The sequence below is a fragment of the Bos javanicus genome, chromosome 18 (assembly GCF_032452875.1).
Source record: "Bos javanicus breed banteng chromosome 18, ARS-OSU_banteng_1.0, whole genome shotgun sequence".
In the NCBI taxonomy this organism is placed as follows: domain Eukaryota; kingdom Metazoa; phylum Chordata; class Mammalia; order Artiodactyla; family Bovidae; genus Bos; species Bos javanicus.
In genome coordinates this window covers 10,667,132-10,687,821 of record NC_083885.1, presented here as the reverse complement: position 1 = coordinate 10,687,821, position 20,690 = coordinate 10,667,132, and the positions used below count along the sequence as shown (strand labels likewise).

Below are 20,690 nucleotides of genomic sequence, written 5' to 3'. Positions count from 1 at the left end.
TCTGTGGCCCCAGACAAGAGCCTGCTTCTGCTGTGGAGAAATCACCCCACCCCACCCCTGGGAACGCACAGGCCCCTGGGCGGGACCTGGGTTTCTTACAAGAATGGAGTGGTTCTTGTCTCAGTACCTGATGGAGTGAATGACCTGTGACTCACCCAGACGTTAGATGATCCAGTAATACAAGGGCTCACGTGGATGCTGAAACGTTTATACCGTGACAGGGTTTCCCCTGGAAGTGACCGGGCTTGTGAGAGGCTTGCAGCGCGGGGAGCATGGGGCTGTGCCCACAGGAGAAGGGAACTGGGGCCCATGCCCTCGGCAACCGCAGCTCTCGGAAGGGAAGGGGAGCCCAGGCGAAAGGGTGACCCACCCCTGCTGGGGAGTCAGGCCTGGGCCCGTGCCCGCTGGTACAAGAGCAGAGGCTCAGTCCAGGCCAAATTCAGTGTCCTCCCGGTTTTCTCCTGCCTCGGACCCCAGGCGCTCCTCGGGCTCCACCTCAGACTGGACTTCATCCTTCTCTGGGCCGTTTCCTACAGATTAGGCAAGGGGTGGCTCAGTGTTCTGGGGAAGTGTGGTCAGCCCTCACCCCTTCCCGTGTGCCGGCCTCAAGACGGCCGCACAGCGTGGGTCAGAGCAGGGATTGTGTGTGCCAAGGGCTCCCCATGTTGGGTTCACAGTCAGGGAGCATAGTCTCGGCACACGGAGCTACCCCCGTGTGCTTGTGAGCAGCAGGCACTAACCAGCCATCCCAGTGGTGCCTCTCTCTGGTCACGGGCTCAGGCCCCCAGGCTGGCGGGCTGGGTGGTGTGTGGCGAGTGGCTTCTCCTGCCCCGCCCCCTGGGTACTGTGGGCGCTGCCTGCACCTGCTGCGACTCCCTTCCCAGCGGGCACGTCTGTCCCCCGTGCCATTCTGGGCACCCGTGTGCGCAGCACCAGCCTTGGGCCAGCTGCTGCCCTGGCCTCATCCCGTGTGATGAGACTGGCGCCACTGGTCCCCTCCTTCCTCGGTCGGGAAGGGCCGAGCCTGGGGGTGGTGGGGGAGGAGGGCGGCCTGGCAGCTCCTCAGCTCTTTGGCCAGTTACGCTGCAAGCCGCCCAGGTGTGAACACGCGCTCGCAGTGTTCTGGAGTCTCTCCACAGTCTCTGGAGAGGCTGTGAATGACCCGCCACCACCACTGAGAACGTGAGATTCTGACGACAGAGGCCCAGGTGGCCACTGCTCTGGGCTTGGGTGGTCCACTGTCTGTTTCCCCACCAAGAAGCTTTCGGCCCCTGTGACCTTGAAGGTCAGGGGACATTACCTGGAGCGGGGGCTGGAAGCAGGTCTCCATCGCTGTCCTCAGTGCATGGGGCAGGCACGGCTTCCCCCTCGCAGACTGGGGGCAGGGGCGGCAGTCCTGAGGGCTCCTCGTCATCGCCCAGCTCCTGAATCAGCGGGCGAGGGACCTCACTCGCTTTCCTTTGGGTTTCCGGGTCCCTCTCTGGTGCCACTTTAAGTATGTCTGTGAAGGGCGTCTCGGTCTCCACCCTCCAGGAAGTATCCTTGGGGACTGCAAATATACTGGAAAGCGTGTCCGAGGATGTGTTTTCCAGTGCTAGGAGTGAGATGTCGTCCATGTCAGGCTCGCTGGCGTCGCTCAGGCTCGAGATGGCTGTAATCTTTGGAAAGCACTGCTCCTGTTAAAAGGAAAAGATGTATTGAGCCGTGCTGTTTTCACACTGCTGCTGCTGCTGCTAAGTTGCTTCAGTCGTGTCCGACTCTGTGCAACCCCATAGACGGCAGCCCACCAGGCCCCGCCGTCCCTGGGTTTCTCCAGGCAAGAACACTGGAGTGGGTTGCCATTTCCTCCTCGTCCCTAAAGTGCATGCTGCTAATTCTGCATTTCTGTCCATCACACTCTGGCACCACATCAGGACAGCCCCCGGGAACACAGCGCTGACCCCAAGGTGGTCATGAGCCCTGCAGCCAGGTCTCCACTGGCGCCCCCTCCTCCCTCGGGTCTCCATGGGGCACAGGCCCACCCTCTCTGCTCCTGCTGCACCAGCCCCAACCTGGGTCCTGAACCAGGCATCTGTGAGCCCGGGCTCCTGGCAGGCCGCGCCTGCACCGGCCACCTAGCCCTGCGTTGGTGGTCAGGCCCCCAAAGAACTGGGTTCTGTGTCTGTGTCCTTGCTGTGATCACTGGCTCCCGCCCTGACATTACGCCCCAGGCTTCTCTCTCTCCTTCAGGCCCCGAGGGGCTCTGGTAATGTTGGGGGGAGGATCAGGTCACCTCATGAGACATCCACATCGGGCCCCTGCCCTCTCCTCCCTGCTCTCTCCTTTCCCTGCCTGTGTGTCACTGTCGTACTGGCATTCGCTAGATGAACACACAGAAACGTCAAGGACAGAAAAAGCCCAGGTAATGATGTACAGTACATGGTTATTAAAGATCAGTGATAAAAGATGTGTTCCCAAAAAAAATCCCAAGTGGCTAGTTGTAAAACCTCAGAGAAGGGAGCAGCAGTAAACCTTTCCTGAGGTTGAGGTAAAGGCCCCGGGCGTGTGAGGCATCAGGCAGAGCCTGCGACTCCCTGACATACTTGGTCATCCATGGGGCTGGGAGAGGAGGAGGGAAGCGGAACTGCGGGGGTGCAGGTGAGCTCACCCTATCCCGGTCGCTCAGAGATTCGCCGGCATTCACGTCTTCCAAGTCGGGCAGGTCCTGGAAGAGGAAGTGACCCTGGTCAGCGGTAGGGTGCGCGCTCAGCATCCAGTCCTTGGAAGAGACGTGGCCACCCCACCAACCAACCACAGAGTGTGGAGGGGCCCATGGAGCAACTGAGACGCTCGAGCATGTGTGCATGCAGCACACTCACGTGGACACTTGAGACCCGTATACGTGCGGGACACGTGTGGCCACTCGAGCCACGTGTACATGCAGCATACACGTGGCCACTTGAGCTGTGTGTACAGGCAGCACACACACTCCAGGTAACACTCCAGGTACCTGGATCTGGTCAGTGAAAGAGCTTTGTAAGGCGTGACGTGTTTCAAAAATTTCCACCTCGTTCTCCACTTTACTTTGGTATTACCCAGTTCATCTGGGGGGAATCGTACCTCCTACATACAAATAGGGTCCTAGGACCTAGGACCCTACCTGGCACAAAGTGAGTCTCTTTCGAACCTTTCCCAAAACTCGGGTGGGGAGGCGGCACTTTCCTGTTTTGTGTCTTGGGGTATCTTCATCTGTAGCACCCCAACCTGCTTGTGAGGCAGTCAGATGCCTGGACTCCAGAGCCAGCCTGCCTGGGTTGCTGTTCCTGCTCCACCATTGTCTGGCTGTGTAGCCTTGGGCAAGGTGCTCTACTCTTAATTTCTCAGTTCCCCCGTCTGTAAAATGGGGATGATAACCTACCTCTTAAAGTTACTGGAAGGGTTAAATCAGTCAGTACAAGAGGTATTTAAAGTGGTGCCGGACAAAAAGGAAGCACAGTCAGTGTTAGCGTAGCGTCGGGGTCCTGTATGTGGTGGGCTGTCACACGTTAGGGCTGAAGCGCCCACTTTTGTTGTATCTATATTAGACCCACTCAGAAAACTGGAAACGCCACTCTGAATGCTGACTGTGCTCAGTTGAACCTTTCCGAGCCACGTGAAATTGTGAAGTTGGGAGTGAAACATGAGTGTAGCAGTTTGTGAAGGAAGCGGGCAGAGGGCAGGCAAAGCCACGCAACACGGTCTGAATGGAAGGACCTCGCTTGTGGGCAGAGAGATGGCTGTCCTCTGGGGAAGCAGGGTGTAAACCTAAAGATGGGGGGCCAGCTCCTACTCCTCACCCCCTAAAGCACAGTTCCCGGGGGTCGTGCCAAACATGCATATCCCCAGGGATGCATTCTCGCGGGCACAGCTTGGAAGGCTGTCATCAGAGTGAACAGGCTGCAGGGAGGAGGACCGTTCCCAAGGATATGATCGGGCCCAAGGTCAGGTGGCCCCCCTGAATCGGCCCTGGGGGACAGGACGCAGGACAGGCCAGGAAGATGGGCAGCTGTCCCGAGAGCACGCAAGGCTCTGCTGATTAAGTGTAGCTTTCCCAGCAGTTCCGTCTATGGCCAGAAGGAGCTGCTGAGTGGGTAACTTCTCGTGGGGAAACGTTTCAAGAGTTTCGTAGATGTAATTCAAGGGGTTCGTCTGGCCAGCTCTCTCGGTCTTGAAGGCACACAGGCATGGATTCCCCACCGCCCACCCCCAGGAGGGCTTACTGACTGCAGATGCTGAGCACTGGGTCTGGGTGGGACCTCCAGGGGAGGCCACGCGCGCCAGCCCACGGGCCCCACTGAGCTCAGGATTCAGAAGGTTTGTGTCTGATCAGACACTGACACCGGCTATGCCGCGCGTGCTCCTCCGCAGGTGCACGGGCTACGTACGTCGATGAAGAGCTGCTCCTTCGTCTCCAGTCTTGTGGCCTCCAGATTTTCAGCTCCATCGGGCTCTGTGCCTGATGCACTTTCGGTGGCCACAGTTTGGGGAGCCAATTCTAAGGACAACAGAGTTACAGTAATCTTGGAGTCTGTTTCATACACAACAGTCAGACGGGCAATTGCAGTTAGGGTGGATTCCAAAAGAAAGGACAGAACCCTTGGGTCTGAAGACCTCCAGCCCTTGTGACAAGAGCTAAGGAAAAGGTTACGTGTGAAAGGGAAGGGAAGGGAGAGAGCACCCGCTTTCTACGGCCTGGAGATGGAAGCTCCAGCCAAGAGTCTATGCAAAACATGCAGGAACCTTGGAAAAAGCATGATCGCTCGACTAGGAGATGAAGAAAGAAGGGCCATGGCATCAGTGGGAAAGTTTCACAGCTCCTCCTGCTGCAAGAGTGTCAAGAAGACCTGCACCATCCTTGCAGGGCTGCCCAGGGAATGTGGGGTCCAGGCAGGGCTCCTCTCTTCCCCTTAGTCCCCCCCTGCTCCTGCCCGCTGCTTCCTCTCCAGCCTCGGTCATCAGAGATGAGTGGCCCCGCTCTGCTCAAGTCATGCCAGTCCACTGTCCACCTTGGGGACTGACTAGGCCCAGTTTGACTCAAGAGCCACACTGGGGCACCCAGTTAGAATGAAACAAGCAAGTGGATTTAGAAGACTTAGTGTCAAAAAGAGGAACCTATCTCATGAATAAATTCATCTTGATTTAAATTATATTCTAGGTGTGTGTGCTCAGTCGCTAACCGGAATCTGACTCTTTGTGACCCCATGGACTATAGCCCACCAGGCTCCTCTGTCCATGGGATTCTCCAGGCAAGAATACTGGAGGGGGTTGCCATTTCCTCCTCCAGGGGATTTTCCTAATCCAGGAATCAAAACGGCATCTCCTGTATTGGCAGGCAGATTTTTTTTTTTACCACTGCGTCACCTGAGAAAACATATTTTAGGTGTTCTGGGTTCGATAAAATACACTGTTAGTGTCTTGCCCATTTCTTTGAAACACGTTGGACCTGATACTGGAAACGCACTCCGGGCTCCCCTTGTGGTCCTGTTGTGAGGTGGTGTGCGTACATCACCTTACAGACTGAGCAGTCAGGGTGGAAGGCAGTCCGGGGCCCCCAGTTGGGAGCTGCCCCAGGTATAATGCACCTGTGCTTCCTCGATCACCTACCTGCCCAGGCAGCTCTGGGGCTCGCTGGCAGGGCCTCAGAGGGGAGCACCCCTTTTGGCTCCCCGACATCCAGAGGCAGCTCCTCCAGGAGGCTCGGCTCTTCTGGCTTCTCCGGGAATAGCTCATCCTTGGCCTCGAAGCTCTCCTTGACAAACTGCTCTATCTTCTGCCTCGTATCCTTTTCCTGAGGCTCTTCCTCTCCTTCCACTTCGGCATCCACGTCCCCAGCACCGGCTGGTGTGGGCTCCTCCCCTGAGCACAAGTCCACAGGTGAGCTGGGATGGTCCTAGGAGGACAAGGAAGGACCCGCAGCGAAGGCCGAGGGTGGGCAGTGGGGACCTGCAGCAGGGCGGTCATCAGGGTGCTGGATAAACAGGCTGCACAGCCACCAGGGGGATGCCCAGCACATGCAGTGCCCACACTGGCCCCTGGAAGACTGTACCAGGTGCTCTCAGGAGATGCGGGCTGAGGGACTGGCCTCAGGGCCACGATGTTTGCCCTGGCTTTCCAGCAGGTCAGCAGCGCACACGTGCGCCAAAATGTTAATCAACACCCGACGTGAGGAGATGACACAGGTGTTCATTTGACCATTGTTTGAACAATGTCCTAATTAAACGTTGGAAAAGGGGGGGAAATGCATACAGCAGGAGAATGTCTATTTTGTGGGAATGTGAGTGGGCAGAAAGCAATCAAGCTGTGCCACTTTCTTCTATTAAAAAAAAAAGTATGCACTACACTCATGAGGAAAAGCCAGGAAATGCTCACACTGAACGTTGAGCAGTTCTTGCTGCAAATTCTGTGATGACCCTTGCTTGTCTGTGTTTTCTGTGTGTAGTGTAGTCACAGTTTGTATTTAGGTGAAAAACACTGTCATTTAAAAATACACATGGAGGACTTCCTTGGTGGTCCAGTGGTTAAGACGCCTCGCTTCCACTGCAGGGGGTGTGGCTTCGATCCCTGGAACTAAGATCCCGCACGCCAAAAAAAAAAGGAGGTGCACACAGAGCCCCTGACTCTTTCCTCTTGCATCTAGGAAGAGGACGGGGTTCTTATTAACGTGTCTTGAGCACTGTCCTCAAGTGAGGTCGAGGGAAGACGGATCCATAGGCCTGTGAGCAAAGCGTTCCCGCCCTTGCCCCCACCCCAGGATGAATCTCAGTGGAGCTCGGGGGGGCCCTCCTGTGTCTCGGGCTCACACCTTGCTCCTGGCTCGCTCTCTGCTGCTTCCTCTCCTCCGCCTGGCGCCTGAGGGCCGCCAGGGCCTCGATGCTGTCCGTGATCTTCTTCCGCTCTCTCATCTCCCACTGCTGTCTCTCCTCCTTCTCAGCTGCATACCCTCCCCGGGCCCAGGCCTCTGCGCAAGCTCTGTTTAGGAGGATTAAAAACAAAAAACAAACCCCAGACCCCAAAAGTCAGAGAGGCGGTGGGCGGGGAGGTGGGGTGCTGAACTGTCACAGGTTAACAGTAAATCCAAAACATATACTCTCTGACCAAACTTGCTCTTTTTCCCCAAAATCAAACTAAAGGCACAGAGGGCATGTGACTCTAAGGAGACATACTAACACAGGCACAGTTTCATCTTGAAAGTTCTAGTGGTTTGTAAAGCCCGTCTGGCTATAAGGTCAAAAGCACGTGTGACAAAAGCAAAAAAAATAAGGCGAACTCCACCAAAATTAAAAAGGGGTGTCATGTAAAGAATCCCGTAAATAAAAGAACCCACGGAAAGTGAGAAAACAGCTGCAAATCAGACCCCTGCCTGGGGTTGTATCTAGACTACATGTAGACCTATTACAGCTCACACAAAGTCTACACAACCTGAAGATGGGCAAAGGTTAAAAGAAACCGCACTGGGAGAAAACACTCGGAAGAAAGTTAACCGCTAGATGGCTTGCCATCTAAAACATACAAAGTGTTTTAAAAGTGGACAAAAGAACTGGACCCCTCACCAAGAAGTTAGGTAGAAAATAAGCTCATCGTTGGGTGACGTCAGGAGAGTGCAAACCTAACCACTTGACACCCAGTGGATCGGCTAAAAGCCAGAGCGCTGACAACACCAAAGGCTGGGAGGATGTGGGGGCAACAGGAGTGCTCCTTCATGGCTGGTGGGAATGCAAAATGGAGCAGCCACCTCTGGAGACAGTTTGCCAATTTCAAAGCAAAGATCATCTTACCGTATAATCCAGCAATCATGCTCCCAAGTATTTCTCAAATGAGTTAAGAACAAATGTCCACACACACACACACACACACCTGCACACGAATATTGATAGCAGCACTGTTCACGACAGCCAAAAAGTGGAAGCAACCCTAATGTCCCTCAACTGATAAAACGTGGCCTTCCCAAACAGGAGATTATTTCACAGTGTTATTTTGGAAGCATTTACTGACGCAGGCTGTGATGTGGGTGAACCTTAAAAATATGCTCAGTGGAAGAAGCCGGTCACAAAAGACCACGTATCGTATGACTTCATCTATATATAATGTCCTGAGTAGGCAAATACATATTGGCTCAGTGGTAGATCTGAGCCTGCCAATGCAGGAGACACAAGAGACATGGGTTTGATCCCCGAGTTGGGAAGATCCCCTGGAGGAGGAAATGGCCACTCCCATACTCTTGCCTGAAAAATTCCATGGACAGATAAGCTTGGTGGGCTATAGTCCGTGGGGTCGCAAAGAGTTGAACATGATTCATCACACAGCACACAGCATATGCAGTGTCCAGACTAGTCTAATCCACAGAGATAGAAAGTAGCTTTGTGGTTGTTGGGGCTGTTAGAGGTGGGTTGGGGAATGACTGCTAATAAGTAAGGGTTACTTTGGGGAGTGATAAAAGTATTTTAGAATTGATTGTGGGGGTGGTTGGACAACTCTGAATATACTGAAAAACCATTGAATTGTACACTTGAAGTGAGCAGGCTGTTCTAGGGGCCAGAGATAAGTAGGTTAACATAAGAGATGACATGGCTTTCTCTACTAGACCTGCCCTTCTATGGGGAAAGAGACTCTAAAAGAGGAAACAGGTATGTCAGAGGCAGATGTGTCCTACCAAAAGAAATCAGGCTAAAGAGACACTAGATGGAAGAGGCAAAGGTGTGGCTTAGATAGGTGGCTGGTCATGGAGATCTTCGGAAGCTGACAGGTGAACAAACACCTGTGAAGATCATCCCAGGTTGAGAGGAGGTCAAGGGCCCAGTGCGGAACAGCTGGAGGGTGCTGAAATGAGGCTTCAAACCCAAGTGAAACCAGCTCTCGAAGAGGAGTCCTGCTATATCGTCTAGGGGTCTCCCTGCAAAGGGCCCAGCTCTTACACGTTCCTGCTGGTCGCGCTGCCCCAGGGTGCAGCAGAGAGCTCACATTCCCTGCCCCGCCTCCCGCCCTGCCCCGGGACAGCCGAGAGTTCCCATTGGTTCTCTCCTGCTTGAGTTCCACCTAATACTAACAGATACTCACAAAGACCTCGAGGTCGGTTTTGTCTCTACTTTTCAGAGACAGCCTGAGGCTGGGGAGGTTGGCAAGCTTGACTAGGGACATAAGACCTGCAGCTGCCGAGCTGGGCTTTGCAGTCCGCCCGCAGGCCCTGCACGCCCGCTGTCTGCCTTAACGCCCAGGGCTGGGTGCCAGGGAACTGGGAGCATCTCGGCCCGACTGCGCACAAGCAGGGATCCTGGCTGTCTCACCTGGACCGGGTGGAGGCTCTCCCTTTGAAATTTGTGTTAGTTTGACTAAAATTTGTGAGTTCAAGTGTGTTTTTAAATGTCGGGTAATTCAAGCTTCAGATTGCACTTCCTTTCAGGCCATCCCAGTTACTGAGGTTTTATTCTAAGCTGGAATGAATAGCAGCCTCAATCAAAAGGTAAATTAAAAACCCAGATCAAAGCAGTGATGATACACATGGTAGCCCCGGGTTCAATATTCCCGATATGCAAAGAGCTCTTAATGAAACAGAGCTTCCCTGGTGGCTCGGATGGTAAAGAATCTGCCTGCAATGCAGGAGACCCGGGTTTGATCCCTGGGTTGGGAAGATCCCCTGGAGAAGGAAATGGCAACCCACTCCAGTATTCTTGCCTGGGAAATCTCATGGACAGAGGAGCCTGGCGGGCTACAGTCATGGGTCACAAAGAGTCAGAAACGATTGAGCGATTATCACTTATGAATCAATACGAAAAATCTCCCCAAAAGGAAATTGGAAAGAGGTCATGAATGCAATACTCACAGAGGAGGAAACTTTAAATGTCCGACAAAGGTGGTAAAAACAATCAAATTCATCTGTTACCCCAAAATGCAAATGACGTACTATCTTCATTCATCAATTAACCTGGCTACATTTTTATTTTAACATGGCTGTGTCTGGGAAAGTTATAAACGATACAAACATTCTAGAAACTATATGTGCCTTTTAAAAGTCTTAAACTGCAGTCTTTAATCCAGCAATACAACTCAGAATTCCACCCTAAGGAAATAACTAGCCATGGGATCAGAGACTTTATATAGAAGGATAATTATCAAAGGATTATGAAAAAAATCCAGGAATAAGTGCTTAAAACAGAGAATTTCCTATTATAAACAGTCACATAAGCCATTAAACTTACCTCACTGGAATATATAAGAGACGTGTGGGAATGCTCAAAAATCAGAAAATTTAAAAACTTACCTGTTGAGCATGCTCAACTGTTACATAGTGTTACTAAAAGGCTTTTTGCTCCCGTACCTGTCCTTGGGAAAAACTGGTCTGTCATCCAGGTATGTTAAGTGTTTTAGCCGGACGGTGAGTGTCCTTCGGTAGTTGGGGATGTTCTTAATCACCGGGTTCCCCATCAGATTCAGCACACGCTGGAAGCACACAGGCAGAACCACATTAGGCACTGAGAAACAGATGCAGTTAAAACATTTCACTTGTGTGTTGCGCTGAGAAGAAATACAAAGACAGGGAGTGTCGACATGAAATCTTGAAGACAGTCTCAGAGAAGCCGGGGCTGTCACTGCTCCTGTGCCATCAGAACCGTCCTGAGAATCGGGTATCCCTTTCTCTACTTGAACTTGAACTCTCACTGTCCTTCCAGAACAGTGCTGGAAAACCTTCCTGGAGCCTTTCCCGAGGGTGGTGATTTTGCTCGCCCAATCTCTTTTACTGGAACTAATCTCTGATTGATCGTTTTTCTGTCCTTCCCAGCCAGGACCCGTTTTAAGAAAATGCACACAGCTGCTGGACAGATAAGAGACGGTGATCAGGGGACAGGATGCAGAGCACCCTCTAAGCTACCCCGAGGCTCCTTCTTGCCAGGCTTACAGGTCTCCTGGGCGTCAAGCCGGGACTAGGAGAGGGACAGCGCAGAGCAGTGCCAGTGTGCCGTCCCCCCATCCTTAAATCCTGTCACCTCCTCTCCAGGAGGGGGATCTGTCAAGGTGACATGTGGGTGAAGCATTTAAAATGGGTTTGCCTAAGCTGGTGAAATGGTTTTTGTATCTAAATTGCTTTCTGTTGTTGGAGAAAATAAATACATTGTGAACTGGTTAGTTGAGCATTTTCCAAACTTCATTCTCATCTGGCCGTCATGGTTCTTGTCACATGTTCAAGTGACCTGTCCTGTAGGGCTGGGTGTCGGGAGCAGTGCGCCCTAGGGGCGGGCACTAAACAGCTGTGCACGCACGTGTGCACGTGTGTGTGGAGAATGTAGAAGCCACCAGAAAACAACCACGAGACAGACTGTTGTTATTTCCCCCCAACCCCTGCCTGCAGCAAACTCATCTGCTGCAATCCTAACCCCAGCGCCTCAGAATGTGACTGCATTTGGAGACAGGGTCTTAGAAGAGGTGATCAAGATTAAATGATGTCACTGGGGTGAGCCCTGATCCCGTAGGTCCTTGTACAAGGAGGAGATTGGGAGACAGACTGTGAAGGCCACGTGAGGACTCAGGGAGAAGATAACTGTCTACACGCCAAGGAGAGAGGCCTCAGGAGAAAGCAAGCCTGCCCCACACCTTGATTTAGGACTTCTAGCCTCCGGAATAATGAGAAAATAAATTTCTATAATTTAAAACACCCAGCCTGGTACTTTGTTATGACAGCCAGGCCCCCCAGAAAAGGATTACTATTCAGCTGTGTATTATCATGCCATATGCTGGTGACTACGTGAATGGTAAACTAGTTCTTGGTGCCAGTCTGCTCTGCAGATTACTCCTGAACTATGCTCTCCTAATATCAATAACCTCAGATATGCAGATGACACCACCTTTATGACAGAAAGCGAAGAAGAACTAAAGAGCCTCTTGATGAAAGTGAAAGAGGAGAATGAGAAAATTGGCTTAAAACTCAACATTGAGAAAACTAAGATCATGGCATCTGGTCCCATCACTTCATGGCAAATAGATGGGGAAACAATGGAAACAGTAATAGACTTTATTTTGGGGGGCTCCAAAATCACTGCAGATGGTGACTGCAGCCATGAAATTAAAGGACACTTGCTCTTTGGAAGAAAAGTTATGACCAACATAGACAGCACATTAAAAAGCAGAGACATGACTTTGCCAACAAAGGTTCGTCTAGTCAAAGCTATGGTTTTTCCAGTGTTCATGTATGGATGTGAGAGTTGGACTACAAAGAAGGTTGGACGGCAAAGAACTGATGCTTTTGAACTGTGGTGCTGGAGAAGACTCGAGATTCCCTTGGACTGCAAGGAGATCCAACCAGTCCATCCTAAAGGATATTAGTCCTGAATATTCATTGGAAGGACTGATGCTGAACCTGAAACACCAATACTTTGGCCATCTGATGCGAAGAACTGACTCATTAGAAAGGACCATGATGCTGGGAAAGATTGAAGGCAGGAGGAGAAGGGGATGACAGAGGATGAGGTGGTTGGATGGCATCACTGACTCAATGGACATGAGTTTGAGTAAACTCCTGGAGTTGGTGATGGACAGGGAGGCCTGGCGTGCTGCAGTCCATGGGGTCACAAAGAGTCAGACATGACTGAGTGACTGAACAGAACTAAACGGATGCTTTCCTTACTGTTTTTCTTTTAAATGGATTCACTTTTCCCTTGCTTACCCAGGCCTTAAGCAGGAAACAATGACCTGAGGGTTTTCGTGTGCTATTTGGAAAATATTTTTTCCTAGTACACATGACAACACATACACACTGAATAGCAAGGAAATGGTCCCAGGCTGCTGGGGTTGAGGCCAGAGGATACAGGAGCTGCCTGCAGGGGCTGCCATGGGCTGGAAGATGGGAGCACTCAAGCACCCAAATTCAAATGACAGAAAGGTTAAGTCATTCCAAATACTGCATCTTTAAATCTATCTGTCCACAGTGATAAAGAAAAACCCTTCACTGTCATCTTTAGAGGTCCCTAAGTTCTGGATCCATTTCTCTGAAAACTGATACATAAAAAGAAAAACAAAGACGTCTTCATCCCAGTGTTTTCTGCATACACTTTACACTAGGGATGTAAATTGTTGATGAGCAAAAGTGCTCTTTGTGGAAGCATCGCCGCTAAGAAAGGCAGAAGGAATGAGAGAATTAGAATATGATCCCTGAGCGACTGCTAATGAACTCACACAGGGAGGCAGTGTGCCTGGGAGCTGTTGGAACAGTCGGGGGAAAGGAGGCCAAGAGCTGGATCAGACTGAAGCTGGATCAGACTGACAGCAGTCAAACCCACTAGTGATGCTTAAAGTCACAACAAGAGGCAACCAGGTGTTACACTTGCCCTGACTGATACCACAGCTGACCTCAGGGTTGTATTCTGAGCCTGGATCTGACCAGGCCTCTGGCTCCATCATCATTTTACAGGAGATACTGGAGACAGCAGAACACGTTAGACCACACCATGAGGATGCAGTCAACTGAATCCAGGGTGTGGCCGACATCCAGAGGGACCCGGTTTCTTCAGCAGATTCTTGGCGGGGGGGTGGTGGCAGGGAGAGGAAGAGACAAGCGGGGAGGGCTGTGATGAGATGCATAATCCAAATACAATGTGTGGGTCTGGTTTGGATTGGTAAAATCTGATGGTCTTAAAGCTCGACATTCAGAAAACTAAGATCATGGTATCCAGTCCCATCACTTCATGGCAAATAGATGGAGAAACAGAGGAAACAGTGAGAGACTATTTTTTTGGGCTCCAAAATCACTGCAGATGGTGACCACAGTACTCTTTGAAAGGAAAGTTATGACCAACCCAGACAGCGAGACATTCATTTGCTAACAAAGATCCATCTAGTCAAGGCTATGGTTTTTCCAGTGGTCATGTATGGATGTGAGTGCTGGACTATAAAGAAGTCTGAGCCCTGAAGAATTGATGCTTTCAAACTGTGGTGTTGGAGAAGACTCTTGAGAGTCCCTTGGATTGTAAGGAGATCCAACCCGTCCATCCTAAAGGAAATCAGTCCTGGGTGTTCATTGGAGGGACTGATGTTGAAGCTGAAACTCTAATACTTTGGCCACCTGATGCGAAGAGCTGGCTCATTTGAAAAGACCCTGATGCTGGGAAATATTGAAGGTGGGAGGAGAAAGGGACGACAGAGGATGAGATGGTTGGATGACATCACTGACTCAATGGACATGAGTTTGGGTAAACTCCAGGAGTTGGTGATGGACAGGGAAGCATAGCATGCTGTGGTCTGTGGGGTCACAAAGAGTCAGACACGACTGAGCCACTGAACTGAACTGAATCCAATGGTCAAAACACATGCTTGAGGCAAATGGAGAAAACTGAACATAGACTGGGTATTAACTGTCATTCTGATACTATTTTAGGTATAATAACAGTACTGTAATGATGTTTTTAAAAAGTCATTATCTGTCAGGAATACACACTGAAATTGTAGGTGAAATGACACAGCATTTGGCATTTAAAACACAGCAGCTAAAAATAGAGAGGAAAAGTGTGATGGGTGTTCAGAAGGCAGGAAGAAAGGAAGAGGGGAGGGAGGGGAGAAGAAAAGAGATTTGCTGCCTACAGAACACAAGGGGACACAAGTTGTGTCCAGGGGCTTGTCCCCCACCTCCACTCCCCACCACGCGGCACGCAGGGTCTTTCCCGACCAGGGACTGAACCCATGCCCGCTGCCCTGGGAGCTCGGAGTCACAACCACTGGGCCACCAGAGAAGTCTCTGGTGTGCGTGTTTCTTTCTATTTTTGTTTGTTTGTTTTTTACCAAGTCAGGCATGCTCTCAAGAACCCTCAGGATCTCGGGGTCGCTCAGCTTGTTGTGGGAAAGGTCAAGGACGCAGAGTCTGGCACACTCCCTGAGATGCTGAATGTCCTCCACGGTCTCTAAGTGGTTGTGCGCCATCTGGAGTGTGTTCAGGACTGGCAGGCAGGCTGGAAGGGGGAGTGGACAGAGGTGAGTGACATGGGCAGCAAAGAAAATGTTTAGACCCACTTGCAGGGAAGAGCGGTGAACACGAGTCTAGACAACGACACCATTGCCAATACCCCCACGCCCACCACCCCCACCCCACCACCCCCACCAGCAACCACCAGCCATCAACCACCAAACACCACCCCCACCACCAACCACCAACCACCACCCCCACCACCCACCACCACCCCCACCCCACCCCCAACCACCAACCACCCCCACCCCCACCCCCAACCACCAACCACCACCCCCACCCCCACCACCAACCACCAACCACCACCAACAACCAAGCACCAACCACCACCCCCACCCCACCCCCCACCACCAACAACCAAGCACCAACCACCACCCCCACCCCCACCCCACCCCCCACCACCAACCACCACCCCCACGCCCCCACCAACCATCAACCCCCACCCCCACACCCACCCCCACTACCACCCACCACCCCCACCCCCACTAGCCACCACCCCACCCCAAAAACCAGCCACCACCCCCACCCCCAACCCCACCACCGCCGCCGCCGCTGCGGTGGGTCCTTCTTACAAAGGTTTTCGATGGTCTTAATGTAGTTGTTGCTGATGTTGAGAGCATCCAGTTTCTGCAGAGGTTCTAGGTTCTCGATCTTATGGAGCAAGTTCACTTGTAAGAAGAGGCAGCGCAGTTCCGTCTGGGCCTCGAGATTCTCAATTTTCTGGATGCCGTTGCACTCCAGCCAGAGGCAGCGCAGCCCCGTGTACTCTTCTAGGTTCTCAATGCGGTCAAAGCCTGGTGGGAAGGAAGTGGGTATTTGTTGGGCTCCCACACACACAGAGGCACAGGTCTCACCGTCTTTTATGCCTACTCGCCTTGGAGAAGGAAATGGCAACCCACTCCAGTATTCTTGCCTGGAGAATCCAATGGACAGAGGAGCCTGGTGGGCTAGGGTCCATGGGGTCACAAAGAGCCAAACACGACTGATGCGACTCAGCACGCAGGCACACACGCCCAGCATCCACACATTCCTCCTTAGGCACACCACCGCCTCTTTGAGAACACCGCGTCCTGATCCTTGCCCCGTGGCTCTCTGCAGGGAGCTGGTCGTGCTGAGCCACATGGGGCCAACCTTCAGGAACCCTGCGGAGCTTTGGCTGGCTCTACTGGAAAGAGGTAACTTTCTTCGAGAATTGCCAGCCTGGTAGGGGGGAGCCTAACTTCCCTTCTCGCCTCGGAGTAGGTGGGAGTGAGGCAGGTGCCCTGCCTGAAATGAATGAGCACAAGGGAACGCAGGGCTTCAGAAGGGGGAGAGGCAGCCTCGTGAAGACATGCGGTGAGAAAATCCAGTGGTACCTGAAGCCACTGCAAACTTCAGGTCTGGCTTTCTGGTATGGCTCAGTTTTATGAGCCACGTTTAAGGAGAGGAAAACCAACATTTTTGTTTCCTTGAGTAACTCGTTATAGATTTGTACTTCACGGTTCGTCTGCTGTTGCCAAATGTTTTGAAAGTCATTTGGTTGCCTGAAAAGTTTTAACCGGAAGTTTGTGGGTTTTTTTTTGTTTTTTAATATTTTATTTGGCTGTGCTGGGTCCTAGTTGTGGCATGTGGGATCTAGTTCCCTGACCAGGGATCAGACCCGGGCGCCCTGCGTTGAGAGTGCAGGATGTTAGCCACCGGGCCACCAGGGAAGTCCCAAACCCAAAGTTTTTATGAAGAAAGGGTGAAAGCAACGGTGAGGCAGAATCACCCGACTAAATCATTCCCAGGTCCTGACCCTCAGAAACAGTATCAAATAATAATTTCCTAAGTTGGTAGGCATGGGGTTAATTTGCTAGGCAGCAGTAGATAATATAGGCACCTCTCTCGTCGTCTTCTTCCCACCTCTTAAATACGGGTCCCCTGGGGTCTGCCCTCCTGTGTCATCTCATCACTGCTACACCTAGACACTGAGAGGAGGATTTGGGAGGGGGCAATGTGGATGTGAGGAGACCAACTAGGGGTCCTTCCCCACCTTTAAAGGATATTGCAGCTGCAGCCCTCCGTGAATCTCCCTGGCACAGTGTGAATCTCCTCACGGTGGCCGACTGTCCCCCAAGACACCAAGAGCATCCTCAGCATATCCATCTTTGTATCTCCAGCACTGCGCCCTGTGCCGGCCCACAGAAGGCTCTCAGTAAACTTTTACTGAATAAAGGGCCACGTGGATGGCCCAATGAAGCAGGTTGACCGTCCCAAATTCAGCATCAACCGGGAGTTATTGCTCTGCTTTGTCACTGCGAGGAAGAGCCCTGTCTATGAACCTGAACTTAAGTTGATGTGTGACCATTGGACACCACCACAGTCCTTCACAATGTGTCCCTCCCAACTGCAGAGTATTTACATGTAGTTAGTGGTCTGGGAAACTATGAGTCCTTTAGCAAATACAAATAAAAGATGCCAATATGTTTCCCTGGAACTCATATAAACTCTAGTCATGTAAGACTCTTTCTTCCAAGAAATATTATTGCTTTCCCATGCATCTCCACTAAACCTTGAAATTTCTGCTTAAATGTAAGAACTCTAGATGATCCCTGTGAGTAATTTTTTATACTGCTAGGCCTTTCCATCTGACACAAGATACCTCCTCCACCCGATCCTTACCTTTATAGTGTAAATACAGCGTATCATTCAGTGCTGGGGTAATGTAAAGCTTGTGCTGCTTGCAAAGCTTTTGCAGAAACTTTTTAGTCATTCTGTCAAATGAAAAACATGAACGAGAAATTGATTTCAGTTTGTCAGCTGTAAGATATATTCTGTAAATTCTTTGCCACATCCATTCCGTCTCCAAATTCCACAACCTTCTGTATGCCTGATGACACTGCTTGTTTGTAGCTTTCAGGGCCTCATCCAATATTGTGAATTTCAGCATTCTTAAAAATTGCAGTGTATGTTCTTATAGAAATATCTTTGTGTCATCAAGAACTCCTAATGCGTGCCTCTCTCCAGGTTTGGCATTAAAGTTTAATAGATTGCAGTTAGTTATGCGACTCTGACTCATAACTAACCATCCTGACTCTGCTACTAATCCTCAGACAAGGGGCTGTCTAGTTAATCTTCATGAGCCCCAATTTCCTTATCTGGACAAAGGGGTGATCATCACATCTACCTTAATGTGTAAAAGTGTGCTGGGAGTGGTGGCAGCACGCCCACGTACCTGGCGCCACGATCCTCCTTGTTGGCTGTTTGGTGTGCTAAGCGACCATCTGACCAGCTGTCACCACTCTGCTTCTGCTCACTGAGGCAGGAAGTGTTCGAAGGACCCACACACATTTCCTTAGGATCATTCATTTCTGTAAGACAAGAGATTGGTTCTGTAGAGAGCAAGAAATGTATAAAAACAATTTCCCTCTACTTCAACTTGATGAATAATTGTCTGCTTTTAGTGTACAATCAGTACTCTTTATATGTATCACAATTTTTAAAGCATTGTTAAGGATTATGAGAATTTCACTTCTAGGCAGATCTTTGAAAAAAGCTCTTGTACAGATGGACAAGCGGATATGTGCAAACATACTCACTTCTGCATTATTTGTAATAGCCAAAACCAGTTAACAATGCAAATGTCCATTCACAGGGACAGGTTAAATAAAGCAATGGGTCATTATTCTGCCTTGCAATACAATGCACAGATAGGGAAAGAGAGAGACAGACATGACTGAAAGAATCCACACAAAATTCTAGAGGAGGGGAAAATGGAATGGGACTAGAAATAGTGGTGGGGTAGGGCAAAAAATATCAAATATATCTGAAATGTTCTCTTTATCTTTAGAAATATTTATTTGTGCTGGATCTTAGTTGTGGCATGTGAGATCTTCAATCTTCATTGTGCCAGGTGGGATCTTTAGTTGCAGTATTGTGAGATCTAGTTTTCTGACCAGGGATTGAACCTGGGTCCCCTGTGTTAGGAGCGTGGAGTCTTAGCCAGTGGACCACCAGGGAAGTCCCCCAATGCATTTAATCTTAAGAGCTGTTTGCTGCTGCTCTCTGGGTGTCCCTGTAGACTACCTAGAGATTAAACATTCTGTGTGTGGGACCATGTCTTACAGTTCCCCATTTCCCATTGCCTACAATACCCAGCTGCAAGAGGCACCAGATGATGGTTTGGGGTAATAAAGAATGTGTGAGCGTGAAAGTCACTCAGTCGTTTCCGACTCTTTGCGACCCCATGCACTATACGGTCCATGGAATTCTCCAGGCCAGAATACTAGAGTGGGTAGCCTTTCCCTTCTCCAGGGGATCTTCCCAACCCAGGGATCGAACCCAGGTCTCCTGCATTGCAGGTGTATTCTTTACCAGTTGAGCTACAAGGGAAGCCCAATAAAGAATAGGTGCTCAATATATATAATAATTGATTGGTTATATTAATACCAAAACTACCATTTATTACTGACCCACTGTATGCAAGTCACTCTAATTATAACTATCCCGGCTTGCGGAAGATGAGACTGCCCTAGAGAGCGGTTAAACTCTGGGCAAACCGCCATAAAACTGGCAAGTTGCAGAGGGGTAGTGTCAACCCAGAGTAACTTGGTCCAAACTGTGTGTCCATAGCACAACATGGCTTCCCTATAGCAACTCATACAGGGCTTGCCTGGACAGTCATTGCTTACAATTGTTGGCTGGGTTCAAAAAATGAAACACAAATCAAGCAGTTTCTTTATCAGTCCCTAAAAGGTTTCCCTTATGATTGAAGCCAAGCAGCAGGAGAGGCTATCTTCTAAGCCTATTCAGGAAAACTTTGGTGAGGAGTCACCAGGTGATCCCAGAAACACCAGCTCATCATTCATTCTGTCCACCACAGATCAGGCACTGGACTGGACACTGCCAATTCATTTGGGGTGTCTGCCCTGACATAGCTTGCCATCCAGAGGGAGAGAGAGCCTTTGATCTTACATGGTGAAGGAAATGAAGGGATACATTCAAAAGCTGGGTTGTGAGGGGAATGGTGTCTTGGGTGAGGGCTTGGGCTCTTGGCGTCAGACTGTCCAAGCATAAGTCTGTTCTACCATTGACTGGCTGAGGGTAATCTGTTTGGAGCAAGTTCTTTAACTTCTTTAAATTCCAGGTAAATTATCTGTGTGACCTGGCAAGAGGAGTGCCTACCGCAGAGGGCTGGCCTATGGTTGGAATGTGGTGAGTGCATGGTACATAATCTTCAGTGAGTGTGGGCCGCCGCTGTTATTATTTTTTGGCCGCGTCTTGTGACATGCAGGATCTTAGTTCCCCTATCAGGGATGGAAACCCATGGAACCAGCAGTGGAAGCTTGGAGTCTTAACCACTGGACCGCCAGGGAAGACCCTGTTATTATTATTACGGTTACTGCTGGCAGTGAAGACCAGGTATGTGGTGCTGGGCGCAGCCCGTCGTCCCCCTCGCCTCCCTGGGGCGGTAGTCTGCACCTTCCTTGCGGCCACCTTCGCCTGCGTTCCCGTGGTCACCAGCCGACTCCTCCACACCAGGCTCCTGCGCGCACTCTTGCTCCGCTACCCCGTCCACCACAGGCTCTGAGGCCTCGGGGTGCATGTTTATTTCGGAAACACCGAACACCCCGTAGCAGTGGGAGCCCGGTTCCGCGGGATCGCTATGGCCCCTAACCCACCAGGCCACTGGAGCCCGGGTCGTTGGCGGCCCAACGCTTCTCTGGTCTCCACGGCAACCGCTGCACACGCGCACTCGGGCGGGCCTGAG

General features: G+C 50.9%; 1 protein-coding gene across 1 annotated transcript; it reads right to left on the bottom strand.

Moving 5' to 3' along the window:
• Positions 1–192: 192 nt before the first annotated feature.
• Positions 193–20,671, bottom strand: DNAAF1 (dynein axonemal assembly factor 1). Its single transcript, XM_061386879.1, has 12 exons — positions 20,402–20,671; positions 18,156–18,291; positions 17,603–17,694; positions 15,532–15,753; positions 14,779–14,945; positions 10,331–10,452; positions 6,821–6,987; positions 5,623–5,874; positions 4,404–4,513; positions 2,648–2,704; positions 1,301–1,676; positions 193–530 (listed from the first exon to the last, which is right to left on the bottom strand). Exons 1-12 carry the CDS (start codon positions 20,523–20,525, stop codon positions 424–426), a joined length of 1,932 nt encoding a protein of 643 aa, XP_061242863.1. The 5' UTR covers positions 20,526–20,671; the 3' UTR covers positions 193–423.
• Positions 20,672–20,690: the final 19 nt, after the last annotated feature.

Excerpts from the sequence above, each read along its gene's own strand:
- DNAAF1 (XM_061386879.1), bottom strand. The coding sequence starts at position 20,525 with ATGCACCCCGAGGCCTCAGAGCCTGTGGTGGACGGGGTAGCGGAGCAA. Across the intron at positions 10,453-14,778 it reads TTGAGAGCATGCCTGACTTG|CGTGTGCTGAATCTGATGGG; the intron begins GTAAAAAACAAA and ends GTGTGCTTCCAG. Across the intron at positions 6,988-10,330 it reads CCAGTTTTTCCCAAGGACAG|AGCTTGCGCAGAGGCCTGGG; the intron begins GTACGGGAGCAA and ends CCTCCTAAACAG.